At 49.8% G+C, this 15,176-nt stretch overlaps 2 protein-coding genes across 22 annotated transcripts in view; one reads left to right on the forward strand and one right to left on the reverse strand.

Annotated features, from left to right (window-relative positions):
- FAM219A (family with sequence similarity 219 member A) overlaps positions 1-7,735 on the reverse strand; it is a 48,835-nt gene extending 41,100 nt beyond the window's left edge. The window contains exon 1 of one of the 12 annotated variants that reach the window (XM_023627512.2): positions 7,266-7,735. In XM_023627512.2, the coding sequence (XP_023483280.1) occupies positions 7,266-7,325 (60 nt within the window). In that variant the 5' untranslated portion in view covers positions 7,326-7,735. The remainder of the gene's footprint in view (positions 1-7,265) is intronic. The other 11 variants (XM_023627515.2, XM_070248794.1, XM_023627513.2 and 8 more) reach the window with 11 other exon arrangements.
- Positions 7,736-7,761: 26 nt separating this feature from the next.
- Positions 7,762-15,176, forward strand: part of DNAI1 (dynein axonemal intermediate chain 1) — a 76,409-nt gene continuing 68,994 nt past the window's right edge. For 3 of the 10 annotated variants that reach the window (XR_011431604.1, XM_070248778.1, XM_070248776.1), the window contains exon 1: positions 7,842-8,123. Coding sequence is in view for 5 of the 10 variants with exons in the window: in XM_070248773.1 (XP_070104874.1) it covers positions 8,464-8,536; positions 10,447-10,595 (222 nt within the window). In the remaining 5 variants the exon portion in view is untranslated. Of the gene's footprint in view, positions 8,124-8,370; positions 8,537-10,446; positions 10,596-15,176 lie in introns of those variants that run through there. The other 7 variants (XR_011431606.1, XM_070248779.1, XM_070248780.1 and 4 more) reach the window with 4 other exon arrangements.

Here is a 15,176-nt window from a genome sequence, read left to right on the forward strand (position 1 = left end):
GCCTCAGCATGGCCTGATGAGCGGTGCCGTGTCCCTGCCCAGGATCCGAACCAGCAAAACCCTGGGCTGCCGAAGTAGAGTGCACGTAACCACTCAGCCACGGGGTCAGCCCCCAGAGACTAATTTCTAAGCCAGAGTTTCCCTAAGAGCATTCCATGAAACACATTGGTTCTGTAAGATGTCAATAGATGGACCATGAAAAAGGTTCCATGGTTTCTTAAGCTTGGGAAACACCGGGTCAACAAAACTGAAGGCTTCTTTACCGCAGGACTTCTCAAGGCCAGGAACATTGATGGGAGAGTGTGTAGCGTTTCCCCAAGAAATCAGTCTATAGATTCTTTTTTCTCCCCCTACAAAGTATCCCATAGGACCAGTATTCCTAAGAATATACTATAGGAAATGCTGGTCTAAGCATGATTGGCTTAGGGCTTCACCAATTCCTTTGTAAGGATAAAATGGGAAATTAATATGGGAAGTATAAATCACATATAGCTTGTACATAATTATGTTTAAGTTAACTACATAGTAAAATATATAAAGTTCTCACTCCACAGTTTGGGTGCAGTTAATTTAATAAACCTTAAAGTACTCCTTCAGGTATTATTCTAGAAAGATAGATGAGGTGGACGCTGGTTATGACAGCCAAGAGTGTAGTGGCAAAAACAGGAAAAACCAGGCTAGAAAGCACAGTAGCTGGGCTCCTGTCTGCCTGGGCGTGGCCTCTTGTCATACATATACCCCTCAGGGCTAGAAGGGTCACTCAGAGACCCTTGAGGGTCATACACCCTTCATGCTGGTAGTCCCCCTCACTTGTGCACACACTCACATCCATCATCATCACCACAGAAACTTAAACTTGACCCTCAAGAATCACAGCCATCTGATCCTCAATTTAACATCTCTGAATAACAACAGCAACAGCAAATGCAAGTAGGTGTTTGCTTGAACTGGCTTCTAGGAACGTAAAGTCTAGGGGGAACTCCTACTGGCCCCTGTCTACCCGTCCCCCAGGCCAGATCCCCTGGACCTCCTTCCTGGATGAATTCCCCACTCCGAAGTCCCTCCATACAGCCCACAGTTCCCCGGCTGCCTCATGGGGAGGCCTTTGGGTCATGGGCCACTTTCTGATCTCCAGAGCAGAGCCAAATCCAGAGCAGGTCCCGCTCTGCCTCCTTCCTTCCTTCCTTTCTCCTGCCCAGATGGTCAGATTCCCACCAGTCTCCTCACGAAACAATGACCTGAGAGCCTGCTGAGCCACGCCTCTTGCTTCCTTCAACCACTGCCTCTGGGTGTCTGCTGTTAGCCAGATTCTCCCCTTCCCGCCCCCAGTTCTCCCAGGGTCTGCTGGGAGGCATGAAGCAGCCAAGCCCAGGAAGTGAGTCTCCCATGTCCCCTTTCCAGATAGAAGGCTCCATCTGCCCTTTCAAGGAGGGGAGAGGGTCCCTGAGGCTAATCAAGTTTGGGTGAAAAAGGCTCTGTTTTCCATTTCTGTTCACTCTGGGCTATAGTCAGTGAAGGGCAGCTGGCAGCTGAGGGCTGGAAATGACTCAGCCTGACTCCTAGCTACCATGGCTTGCGCCTTTAAGAAGCCCAGTCACCTCTGAGTGACCTCACCCCAGTAGCCTGCTCCCTTGGCACACCTTGCCTGGAAGACAGCAGCCTGGGCACTGCTTCTTCCTTAAGTGCAGCTTTCCAGGCTGGTCTCAGAGAAGGGAGGATGTGTCCTTTTCTATTCTGACTCTTGCAGGTGAGGCAGTAAATCACACATCCATTCTAGAAGAAATCAGGGAAAGGGCCCAGCTCAGTTAATCAGTCAGAAAAACATAGGTTGGACTAGAATGACAGTAAAAGTCCAGGCCAGAAAGTGCAACATAAAACACTCTCTCAGCCAACAGAGGATTTTATTTTTCCTTCATCAAAGTACTGTGGGAAAAAAACCAAACCAACAACAACCCACCGTGGCTCCTTGCTGCTACAACCCACTTGTGTTCATCAAAGCAGGTTGCAGGGGAAAGTATTCACTGGCAGGTGAGCGCGTTTCTCAGTGTCCTTTTTGAGGCTGTGGGGTCAGTGTCACTGTGCTCTTTGGTTTTCCAGACTCCCGGGTCCCCAGTAACCCTAAGAATGCAGCTTCAATAGCACAGTAAAGGAAAACAGCAGCCCTCTCCCATATAAGCAGTCCCTGAAGCCAAGGGGCACACAGACCTCTGAATTTGCTGGGGTGGTGATGGTGCCTCTTGCCACCCAGATGTCCACGCCAGAAACCTGGGAGTCATCCTTGACTCCCTACCTCTTCACTCCACCTCCAAATAGCTAGCACATCCTGCCACTTCCTCTTGATTAGCATCTGTATCTACGCCCCTCCTCTCTTTCTGATTTAGTGTAGGCCTTCATCAGCTCTTGCCTGGATTATTATTGCACTCACCTCCATATTAGTTTTCCAATCTCCAATCTCACCTTCTCCAGTCTCTCATCCACCATTGGAGTGATAGTGTTAAACTCAAATTTGATCACGTTATTCCCTTAATTACAATGCTTCATTCATTCAAATGCATCCTTTTATTTCTTCCTCCATGCCTTTTGCCTGAAACTCTTGCCCTCGCCTCATCTTATCAGTCTGCCAAGCTTCTAGTCCTCTTCCAAGAGCCAGTTCACAGTGTCTCCTCTGTGAAGCCTTCCCTGACCACTTGCTGAGAGCCCTTCCTGTCTTCCTTCAGCCCTGCTGGACCCAGTTCTTACTTCTTGCAGTGCCATCACCCTGTAGTGCCTTAATCCATCTTGACTGTGCATAGCCCTGGAGCAAGATTCTGTGTGATCCAGCCCAGCACAACATCCAGTGGAAAGCAGATTCTGAGTGTTTGTTGACTGAGGAGATGAGTAGTAATGGAGGAGCTGGAGGCCTGAACAAACCTGGTGATCTTCACTTTGCAATACTGGAAAAGAGAGGAGGCTGAGCTTCCTTCAGGAACCTGAGAAATACTACTAGGTCATGAGCTACATGGACCCACCAGGAGAATCCACCCTTAAACTGAAAAGTCATCAGACTACAAGGAGGCAACTTACGGCTCCCAGATCACAGAATACATACAGGTCAATTTTCCATAGTGGCTTTTTGCTATATTTACAATGTTCTCTCTGCTACTTTCAGGAGATGCTGTGTCCCACTCACTGGATTAATGTCCTGACCATTCCCATCCCTGAGTGTCAGGAGGCAGAAGGAATCTGAAACTCTTTCCAAGCTCACATGGTCAAAGGGTCAGAATGTCAGCATTCCTCATCTTCTCCCAAGGGAGGTGTCGCTCCTTGTCAGGAACACCCGCCACTGCTCTCCACTCTTTCCTGATATGTATCTAAAATCTTCCGTACTTGTTTGAGCCCATCCTTCTCCTGGCTACCCATTGGAGGGGGCTCACCTATCGCTACCCTTAAAGTTCCTAGAACTGAGCATACGTTCATGAACTAAACAAATGAGTTAACAGATAACCTGGGTTTCAGGGAGGCCAGACTAGCATTTCTCTCAAGCTTACAGAGACCCCATCTGGTGCCGTATGTCATCCATTTTTTTGTCTCTTTGGCCTTTGATAACACAAGAGGCAAGGTGTTGCCTGACACAATTAAGTGCTTAAAAGCTCCATTTGTTTTTTTGCAACAAATCTCTTCATCTCCAATTGCAGTCGAAGAGAAGACGTAGACTGTGAGGGCTGCACCAACCAGCCCAGCAGACAGACAATAGGGCCAGAGAGCCTCTCCCTGCTGCCCACACACAGCAGCACAAATTCAACAATTGCTCAACAGAGAGCTTTGACAGCTGGGAGTTTCCCTAGGTCAGAGAGATGTATGGCTTGCACACAGAACTGACAGACAAGGTGTGCCTATCTCTGGCAGGTTCTTTGGGAAAATCTGTGCTCAGAAACACTCAGGATTATCTAGATCGCCACAGCAGGAGTTGAGCCCAGGGACTAGGTCTCCAAGAGGAGCTCTCATTCCTTTCCTAAGGAGACAGGAAGAGACCCTGGGGAGCTCTCAGGGATAGGCCGGGGCCTGGTTCAGCTGCTGAGATGCAGCCAGGCCAATTAAATAACTGGTATGATGAGGAAAGGAGGGAGGCCTCTTCCTTCAGGCAAACGCCCACCCCAGACAGGAGGCTCCATGCAGCTGTGGCAACAGCAGCAGCAACGACAGGGCAGGGATTTCTTCCTCTTCCTCCCACTAGCTGAGAACTATGCTTAAATTAGCACCTTGGAAACACCCAGATCTGCTGGCTGCGCCTTCTCTCCCAGCTCCTGCTACTCCCCTAGGCCTTCTTTTCAAGCCTGAGTTTCTCTTTCAAGTAAAAAAAAGAAAAAAAAAAGACACTTCCCCCTACAGCTCATCTTTCCAAGTAAGAAATGGCCTCTAGATTCTTCCTATCACTATGGATGGGGGACACTTATTTGATGATGGAGCCATGTGACAGCCTCTATCAGTACAGCTTGCTCCAAAAAGGAGCAATGATGCTGACACCAGCATTGTCTTGTTTCCCTTAGGGCTTAAGGAGACAGCCTCCACTCTGCCCTCAGAGGGGCTCACACTGACAGAGTCAGCAAGAACAATAAACTGCTGCTGAACTGTGAGCTCCAGAAGGGCAGGGCTATGACCTGTGTCTGTGTTGCTAACCACCGTGTCCCCAACACCTAGTATAGCATCTGGAACAGAGCAGATGCTCGATAAACATTTGGTGAATAAATTTGCTGAATCAATGATATCAGGTCTTTATAGTACTCTTTGGAAGAGAGAGTGAGGAGCTATTATTCAAGGAGATAGTTTGCCTTCATTTCATAAGTGGGAAAACTGAGTCCAGAGAAAAGGAGAGACTCCTAGAAGTCTCAATAAATAATGGCAAAAAATGAAACAGGTCACAGTTGAGTCAAAGCTTGGGGCTCTAGTTTTTATGGTCTACCTGAATGCTCCTAAAAAACCCCTTTGCCCTTCTCTTCTCTGGTATGCCATCTTGCTTCCTGATGCCCTGAAATGAAGGCTGTTGGGGAAACTCCGCACAAGATTCTGCTGGTTTCAATAGTACACAGAGCATTTAAGGAGTTCTGGGGATCCCCTAGACTTCAACCTAGGAACAGGGGTCAAGAGGCAGAGATCTGAAGGGCAATGTCTTTGACCCCCAAATGGGGGATGACTGCATTGCTACTTCTTGAAGGCTCTCATTTAACCTCAACGAAGTATCCTTTTGCAGAGAAGGGTTCCTTAGCCTTCATGGAAAGGGTCTGTAGGCAGCCACAACTTTTCTAAGTGCCTCCTTGCCATCAGCACTTCTACTTCAGAGCCACAAAGACCAGAAGCAGCTCAGGAGTCTTCTGGGGCCACTGCTCACTCAAACCATCCTCGAGTACTTCAGGCAATAACAGAGGCACCAAGGACACCTGAGAGAGCCTGGTGACCCCATTCCTTCCCCCTTTTCCCTTGACACCTAGTGCCTCCCTTCCTAGGAACCCCAGACAGGAGGCAAGAACCAAATCACCGCTTTCTTCTCCCGACTCACTAGGACCTCCTTCTCCTTTATCCACACTCCCTTTTGGTTCTTAATTAGATGCTTAGAACTGAGAGAGTAATCTAGTTGGACAAGCCAGACTGCCTGGAAAGATAATCTAGAAAGGAAAGTTCTTTTAACCCAGTCCAAAGTTCTTCCCCAGGTTTACGGGACAGACTTCTCACTAGGATTTTCTGGCTCCCCAAAAATCCAATGATGGCATCAGACTAGGAAAAAAGTCCAGCAGCATATCTCTCCATGGCTTAATATTGTACACTTCTGTGAAGCTTCTCTGTTTCGGCTTCTAGAACTAAGTTCCCCTCCAAAACTGGAGAAAAGCCACTTATCTCCTGCCAGGTGGCCTCTAATAATTCTCTCTACCCATCCCCCAAAAGGTGTGGCTTAGAGTTGTTCATGGGTCCCTGCCAAGGTCTTTCTTGGCTGCTGTAGTGGGCAGGTTGCTTGCTCAGGAAACCACAAAGCACATCTGTTAGCCAGGGGCCTGGGGGCCCCAGCATAGGACCTGTTCCTCACCTCCCCACCTAACATAGAGAGAGGAGGTTTAGGGAGCCCCAGCTCTTCAGGACTTGGAGAGTTCTGCTTAGCTCCAGCAGAGCTCAGAGAACAGGCCATCCACACCTTCAGGTTCCTGGCCCATCCCGCCTCCTTCCAGTTCTCCCTCAGGTTCTAAGGAGAAAGGAGAAGGAAAAGCGAACAGAACTGGGCACGCCTTCCCTTCCCCCTCTCCCCATACCAGCTGGCTAGGCCTCGGCGTCTCTCCCCCACTGCGGGGCAGACAGGCCAGTCAGGTAGCACCCCGGAGCGGTGGCCAGCGGGCATGATCTCCCCTAGGCCTGGCCTCGGTGCGCCCGCGTCGCCCTCCCTCTTCCATCTCCTCCGCGCTGGCAGCGATGACATCATTCCTCCCTGACTCCGGGACCGCGGACAGGCGGCAGGATCGGCGCCCAGCAAGGACTCCAAGCACGTAGGCCTAGGATGCTGGGGGCTCTTCCGAACCGGTGGGCACAGGCGACTCCAGCGCGGCCCCGCCCCCTCTTCCGGCGGTTCCCAGGCTCTCTCATCCGCGACCCCGATTCTCCATCTCGCCGCCGCGCTCTCCTCCCCAACTCCGGCTCGGGCACCCGCAGCCTAGACTGCCTGCGTTCTCCTCCGGGGAAGAACGGAATTTCACGGCCCTGTAGCGACCTCCTGCCCCCACCTGCCCAGCGTTCCCGTCCACATCCAGCGAACTAGCGGGCAGGCCCCTCCTCCTTTCCAAGCCTATTCCTGGTGCCTCTTAGCCTGACTGCTCCCTGGCCCCCTCCCCCGCCCTGAGCATCACAGGCCTCTAGGGCTAAATGCCTCCCCACCTCCCATCCCAGGCGCCTGGGCCTGCCGGCCGCGGTGCCCCATGACAATTCCCTTCCTTTCCCAGCTAGGGGCCTCCACTAACGGTGTGCACCATTGTGCCCCGCTCGGTTCCATCGACGGCGCTCCCCGTAGCTCGCCTGGCCTGCCTCCGCTGACGGTGCCTTCCGCCCTTACAGGCCCTTTGCCGTCACCCCGCGTATTCTCCCATGGTTTTCTTGTCCTGCAAATCCCCCTCCCCCGGCGATGCGTTTTCCTGGCTCTCTTTGCCCCATCCGAAGGCGCCCCTCCGCACAGTCTCCAAGGCCTGATTCCCTCCCTCCCCCTCAGGCAGCGCCCCCTCCCGGCCCTGGCCTGCCGCCGCCCGCCCCCTCACCAGCGGCTGCATCTCCGAGTGCGCGGTGGGCACCTGGAACCGGTCGATCTCCTCCATCATGGTGCCGGCGGGCGGGCGAGCGGGCCCGGGGCGGGCGCGGCCAGGGACGCCGACGGGACCGCGCGGGGCGGCGGCCCCAGGAGCCGGTGGGTGGTGCAGACTAGGCCGCCCCGGACGCGTCGGGCGGGCAGGCGGCCGAGCAGACGGCGGGGTGGGCGCGGGGCGGGAGGTGTGCTGGCGGCTGAGGCCGGCGTGGCTCCTTGGGCTTGCCCAGCGCTACCGCGGCTGTGGCCCGGCGGAGACGCAGGTCTTGCCTCGCCTCCTCCTCCGCCGCCGCCTCCTGTCAGCAGCTCAGCCACTGCGGTGACTCGGCAACTCCACTTCCGGGTCCGGGACACCGCCTGGATGCTGCATTATTCATGAGGAGGCGGTGTCTGGGTGCCCAGGCCCCGCCCACATGCTGGAGTTCCGAAGGCGCGCTGCCACGGGTCCTTTTATTCCTGAGGGGCGGGGCTTAGACGAGTGGGCGGTCCCACGCGCCCAGCCCCGCCTCCCCCTCGAGCCGGGAGCGGGCCTAGAGGCGCCTGCGCCCTGGCTGCCGGTTGGTTGCTGGGTAACCGCGTCAGGGCGGAGCGGATGCCATCCTGCAAGGGCGCGGGGACCCACAACGACGGCTGTCCCCAAAGAACCCCTGCGACTGGGAATTGAAGTGAAAGAGAATCCGGATTTCCTGTGCGTGATCCAGGGGACGGACAAACTTCTTGTCCTTAGGCAAGGGAGCATTTTGTAGGCGCTCCAAGTGTTGAGGTGCTTCCCGCTTCTTCGAAGATGCCCCCGAAACAGCCGCTTCGTAGGCAGGTAACACATATCCTGATCTGCCCTTTCCCGATGATCTTTGACCTTCGGCGCCAGGGACCACTCATCATACCTCTCCCACTGATCCTTCAGCTTCCTTTCCCTGATGACCCCTAACCTTCTCTCTCCCTGTGAACCCTGGCCTAGTGTATTCCCACTGACCTCTGACCCTGTCCTACTCTTTCCCGCTGATGCTAGCCTCCTCTCCCACACTCTCCACACTCTTCTCCCTCACTCCACTCAGTCCACAGACCCATCCTGACCAGCCTATCCTCCTTAACCCCCCACGCCCACTCCCACCAATACCTTCTCATTGCCCTCCCCTTCTTGTTTCCAAGAAATTATGTGTAGGAGTTTGGTTTGGATTTTCTGTGCTGGGAAACTTGGGAGGAGAGAGAGGTCGGATAAAGACGAAGGTGAGAGAGACCTCCTTCCCATTCCTGACCCCCCTTCACACACTGCACACCCCAAACACTGGCTCCCAAGTATTTCTGGAGCCTGGTCTGTCTCTCTTCCCTGTGAGCCCCTGGTCCACTTCTGTGACTCATTCAGCCATGCGAACACTGTGCTCTTGTTGTCCCTTGGCCAGATGTCATCCTTCTCACAGGAAACCCCTGACCCGCCCAGCACAGTTCTGCTCTCCTGCCAGCATCACTCTGGAAGGTGAGGTGAGGCCCAGCTTCTCAAGGAGCCCTCTGTGGTGAAGCCACTCAGTCCTTCAAGAATCACTTTTTCCAAACCTTTTATGAATTATCACTCTGGGACTAATATATGCAGTTTCTGGCTCTGTGAGGCAGGACTTATATTTATTGACCCTAAATTTCCCTCACTCAGGCCTAGGTATTTGGAGATGTGGAGCACAAATCAGCATCCCTGCTGTTTGACTGTACGTACTTTGGTCTGGCCTCCTCCAGGTTAGCCTTTGCTCCTTTCCTTCTCTCGCCTGGCCTTCCTTAGCAGGTGGACTCATCTTTCTTAGATCTCTGCAACCATGGGGAGGCTGCTATTCCCGCATGGCCATGCCCTAGCTTTATGTCCGGGTTGAACTGTATTTTGAAGCTCAGGCACTGTGCTTGGGGCTACTGATTCTTAACTTACATGCAGTTTATTTTAACTTCAGCATTACTGAGGTCTGGTTAACATACAACAAAAGGGACCATTTTAGTTGTACATGTTGACAAGTTTTGACAAATTTGTACACTTGTGAACCACCACCACAATCAAGGTATGGGACACTCACCCCTAAAAGTTCCCTTGTGCCTCATCCCAGTCAGTTCTCCCCAACCCCCCAGCCCCTGGTAACCACTGATCTGCTTTCTGTCACTACAAACTGGTTTTGTCTTTTCTAGCACTTGCAGTTTGAACAAGATTGGGGATCCGTTTCTCCAGCCCACTGGGGAGACATCAGGGGCTAATTACACTGAGAGCAGAGAGAGGTGACAGCACACGGGAAGCAGAGAAACCTGGGTCAACTGGCCCTGTACCCATCAGCACTGCTCCCTGGAGGGAAGGCTTGTTTTAGTACAGTGTAAATATTGGTGTTGGGTGTGAGAAAAGGCTGGGTTGTGCTAGGTTGTATTCATCTCTCTTTTGTCTCAGTGAAGCCCAACCTAGGTCAGTGGTAAGCTGGGTGTGGGAGAACCTAGAGAGGTTTGAGAAGTTATCCCTGTCCTCAGGGAACTCAGTCCCCTGGGGGAGACAGAACACAGACATACACAGATAAGGGAGGATGAGGTTCCTGAGGCTGAGAGAGAGAGAGACATGCAGGTTCGTGCAGCAGAAAAGCTTCAGGGTTGAGGCAGCTATGACTTGGATGACTTCAGTGGAGAGGGAAGGTCAGGGTTGGGTTTGTTAGGGGCCAGAGAAGAGTTTATCCTTTTTTTTTTTTCGGTGAGGAAGATTGGCCCTGAGCTAACATCTGTACCGATCTTCCTCTATTTTATATGTGGGATGCTGCCACAGCATGACTTAATGAGTGGTGTGTAGGTCTGTGCCCAAGATCCAGACCTGCGAACCCTGGGCCATGGAAGTGGAGCATGTGAACTTAACCACTATACCACCCAGCCAGCCCCAGACAGAGAAGAGTTTAAACTCCATTGTTCATGTCACTCCACTCATCAGACCTTTCAGTGGCTCCCTCTTGCTCTCGGGCTATAGTCCCAGAAGTCCAGGTTGCTTTGTATGGCCTACAAGGCCTTGCACAGTCTAGTCTTTGCTACCTACCCTACTTCAGATCTCACCATTGCTCTGTGAAAATTCCACAGTCCCAGCACGCTCAACTGCCCTCACTTCCTGGAAAGTGACATCCACACTTTTTCTCCTCTAGGCCTTTGGAATTGCTGTTTCCTTTGCCTGCCTGGTACAGTCTTTTCTATCTGCTGCCACCTGCTCCATGCCACCCTGCCCCAAATTTCTCCTTCGTCTCCTGTCCCCACATCAGGTCTCAGCTTGGCTGTCATATTCTCCTACAAAAGAGTAAGTCCCCTTTCTGGAGACAGGATAGGATGATATCCCCACTAGACTATAAACTCTGGGGTGGCAAGGATCATGTCTGTCTCATCCATTGTTGATTACCCTGGACCTAGCACAATGCCTGGAATATATTAACTTCTGAGAAAATAAGTTGCATATGAATTCTGAATGCCTCGAGTTGTTCTTTGGAAATTCTGATCTGAGCATGTTTGAAGGGTAGGAAGGGGTGAGCCTGGGATGGGGAGACTAGTGGGGAGGGGTAACAGGGAAATGTCACTGTAGAAGCATGTTTTCCAGGTTCGTGTCTGTATCTGCTTTGGCAGTAGGGCTCTGAGTGGTTCAAATGTGAACCAAGTGTGCCCACACCTTAGGAGCTGGGTGTTGGAAATTAAGGAGTCGAAAATTCTGATGATGCAAATAGTCATTCTCATTCAACAATTATTTATTGAGGACCTACCATGGGCCAGGTAGTGTTCTAGGTATTGGTGGTATGGCAACAAAGAAAACAACAACCCATGCTCTTGTGGAGCTTATCTTTTAGTTGGAGGTAAATTGTCAGTAAACAAATAAGTAAAATATATAGATTATCAGACAGCGAGAGGTGTCAAGGAGAAAAATAAAACAGAGGAATGGATTAGGGTGTTCAGGAAACCAGAAGATTATGATTTAAATAGGATGGTCAGGGAAGGCCTCACATTTGTCGCATTTGCCAAAGACCTGAAGGAAATGAAAGCGCTAACTATGATATCTAAGGGGAAAGCATTCCAGACAGAGGGCATAGCAAGTGTAAGGTCCCTGACATGGGAGCTTGCTGCTACACATGTTCTGGTTCAGCAGGGAAGGGATGGGGAAAGTGATGGGAAATAAGGTCAGAGAGGTGTATCGCCTTACCGCACAGGGTTAATCAAATAGCCCACGGCATATTAAACTGATCATGATGGAGCGCCATGAATCATAATTTGTAATTAAAATGCATGAATGTCAGGCACCATAAACCATGACCAGCTCAAAACATCCCTGGTAATGCCCCAATAACAAACCGTCCTTCCTGAAAATTGCGAGAATTCCAACTGGCTGCCTGTGTATATATGCAGGAGGAGCTTTGCAACACTGCCAAACATTGCCTGGCAGCCAGACTTCTTAGTAGAGAACTGAATTAGAGTCTTCTGTGAACTCCAGTTAAAAGCTAATTTTAGTTTATGACTAACAAATTTTAGTATTCCTTTATAACTCAGTTGGTTACTATAAAAAAAAAAATCAAAGTCTGGAATTTTGCATCGGTTGCCCGTAAGAGCCAAAGAAAAGACTTGTGTTTTCAGATCATTCTGTGGTCTGTTCAGAGGTCCCTCTGGGACAATACTTTTAGAAATATTGATCTTGAGGTAGGGTGACTAGGGTAGGGGCTAGTGGGGAAGACTGGGTGCACAGCCAGAAGAGAGTCTTAGATGATTCAGAGATTTTGAGCCTGGTGACTGGACCTGGGATCCACAGAAGGAAGGACAGGAGGAGGGGAGCAGAATCGAAAGGAAGTTGGTGTGTTTCTCTGTGTCCAAAGTAAGATATCCTCACTCTTGTGACCCTTCTCCTCAGTGTCATCCTTCCACCTCTTATCTTCCTTAAGCCCTAGATATGACCCTTTGCTTCCTAAATCTCTCTCGAATCAAACCACTGCCACCTCCCTAGCCCAGCTGACAGTCATCTCCCACCCAGAGTGCTGTAAAAGCTTTGTAACTGTTTTTTCCCTCATCTACTCATGCCCCTTCCTATACACTCTCTACACTTCATCAAGGGATCTTTTCAAACTGTCAGTCTGGTTTTGTCATCCTTCACTCAGAACCTTTCAGTGACTTCCCATTGCTCTTAGGATAGGATCTAAACTTTTAGATAACTCTTCAAGGCCTCTATGAGCTGATGCCCGCTTGGGTCTCTAAGCCTTAACTTGTACCACTCTTCCCTTTCAGAATTTGGAACTGCTGTGTTTCAGTTCTATATACTGTCCCCTCTTTCTGGAACACTCTTCACAGCCTCCCTCACACATGTACTCACTTCTAAGATTTCAGCTCAAACATCAATCCCCACAACCCCCCCACCCCCCCAGCATCCCCTGCCACGTTAATGAAGATAGGGTTAAGTTTCCTCTATTATATAGTCTCATTGCTCCTGATCCTTTCTTCCATAGCATACATCACAGTGTGTAATTATTCACTTCTTTGTGTAATTATTTGATTACTGTATGTCTCTCCCATTAGGCTGTGAGCTCCTTGAGACCAGGGCCTTTGGATGTTTTTGCTCACATCTTTATTCTCAGCCCCTATCACAGTGGCCATCACGTCAGAAGCTCTCAAGGAATGATTATTGAATGAATGATGAAATGTGGTTGGGGAAGTAGCAGCAAGTGCTATGGAAGCATGTGTAAGGAGATCCTAACATGGATTCTAGGGGAATCAGGGAAGACTTCTAGAAGGACCACCATGATTTAAGGTTTGAACAGAGGAAGAAGAGTCTAAAATGTAGGATGAGAAGGAATGACCAGACGGGTTAGAAGACAGCAAGGAAGAATAATGTCCCAGAAGCCAAAGGAAGAGTGGTTTATAGTGAGTTCACAGTGTTTATAAAGCATGTGGTCAGCCATGGCACATACTGCTAAAGGGTCAATGAAGATAAGAACTAGACACAGCCATTAGATTTAATAGTTAGGAAGTCACTGGGGATCTTGGAAAGCAAAACTTCGGAGGTAAAAGCCAGACTGAACTGAGCTAAGAAGGCAGTAAGACCATATAGACAAAGATTTTTTAGGAGATGAAAGGAAGACTTGAATATGCTAAATGCTGAGAGGAGGGACCCTGGCACAGACAGGGAGAAGTTGAAGATGAAGGAGACGGATGAAACAATGATGAGCGCCAAGTCTCTGAGGAGGTGGGAGTAGATCTGCTGTGGACAGGAGGTGGAACACTTTGTAACGGAGAGGAGAAAGGAGGAAAGGATGGATGCAGATGATGATAGTTTAGAGGTTTAGTGGCAGGAAGTTGAGAGCATTTTCTCTTCTCTTGTCCTAGCAGTGTTATGGAATTCCTTCTGGAAGTGATAACTAGAAAACAAATTTTGCCAATGGCTGTCCCATTTTGTTATGATTACAGTCATGCTATTTTCAGAGTTATGGTCTGAGGTTTGTCATGCACAATTATCAGATTATGAAACAGCTGTGAGCATTTGAGGCCAGAACTTGGTCTCCTCCCCTGTTTACTGTGGAGCCCAGCACATTGTTAGTACTCAGGACATGCCAGGTACTCAAATAATAATGGCAGAGGGCTCTTGTGCTTATCCCTGGGCTTTGCAGCCTGCAAGCTGATGCTGTAAAGTAATTTTGATTCTCTGGCTCCAGCTGTGAGCAAGCCACATGAAACTGTTTTCTGCCAGTTAGGAATTTGTACGGACTGTCCAATCTTCCCAATCACTGAGACAGAGTTGTATGGAGGAAGCAAGCAAAGGAGATAGCTGTTGCTCAAACTATGGTCTCACTGCCTTGTGTCTCACAACACTTTGTCCTACTCCTGGGGTCACTGGATTCTGGTCTGTGTGGTGGGTTGATGTCCTCCCTTTGTCTTACCTCCTAGATTTGTGAACCCTTGGGCTGGGACAAACTCAACCTTGGTTCTTCTTTAGCTGTCATCCTAGGATCTGGTACATAGTACATGCTTAATATATACTGGATGAATGAATAATGACTGAGTGAATTAGTTGATGAGTAAATAAATGAATGATGGAAAGGTACGTACTGCAATACTCTAAGAAAGAACACTAAGTTTTTCTTTCTGGGCCTGCAGAAGAAGCAGTTCATGCCTCCTTTGTCCTAGCCAAAGCCACCTAATTCAGTTATTTATGTAGGGACCCTACTCCTAATGTTAAGCGTATTTCTCAACTTTTATTTTTACCTCATATTCATCTTCTCTTTGACTTATTTTTTCCATGTGTTGTATAGTCAGCCTCAAATCCTGCTTTGGGACAAATTGGAATAAAAAGGGATACAAAAATCTGCTGATCCCTGGACGGACGCATGTTTCCAAGCCTCTGTATCTTTGTTAATGAGTTCGATCCCCCTGCCTGGAATGCCCAAGACTTTCCTACTTCTCCTGCCCTTTACGGGCCTGGCAAACTCTAAGGCACATATATTTCAGTTAAGCTGTTAAGTTACAAAGAGCAGAGGCTCACTCAAGTTACCTCAAGGACAGGAGAGTGGGTGAAGGGGGAAGGTGTATATGTGGGATTTTGTGGGTGGGTGTTTTAAATATATAGATAGCCTAGAATTGGAATTGGAAAACTATTGGTTCTGAAATAGATGCAGGTGCTAATTACTTTCTCCATAGCTCTCATGCCCACTCTACTTCTCTTGGCAACTATGTTCCATTCCCTATTTTCATTTCCCAACCAGCTGACTTTTCTGTGATTTCTGCTCCCTCATAACTTCAGTGTGTTTCCAGATCATCATGGCCACTCTGGCTTCTCTCTGCTTCACAAGTATCTCCATCAATATCTCCACCCAACACTGGTTCTCTCTGTAGTCCCAGTTTAAACTCTTGGAGGAGG

This window comes from Equus caballus, chromosome 23 (assembly GCF_041296265.1).
Source record: "Equus caballus isolate H_3958 breed thoroughbred chromosome 23, TB-T2T, whole genome shotgun sequence".
NCBI lineage: Eukaryota > Metazoa > Chordata > Mammalia > Perissodactyla > Equidae > Equus > Equus caballus.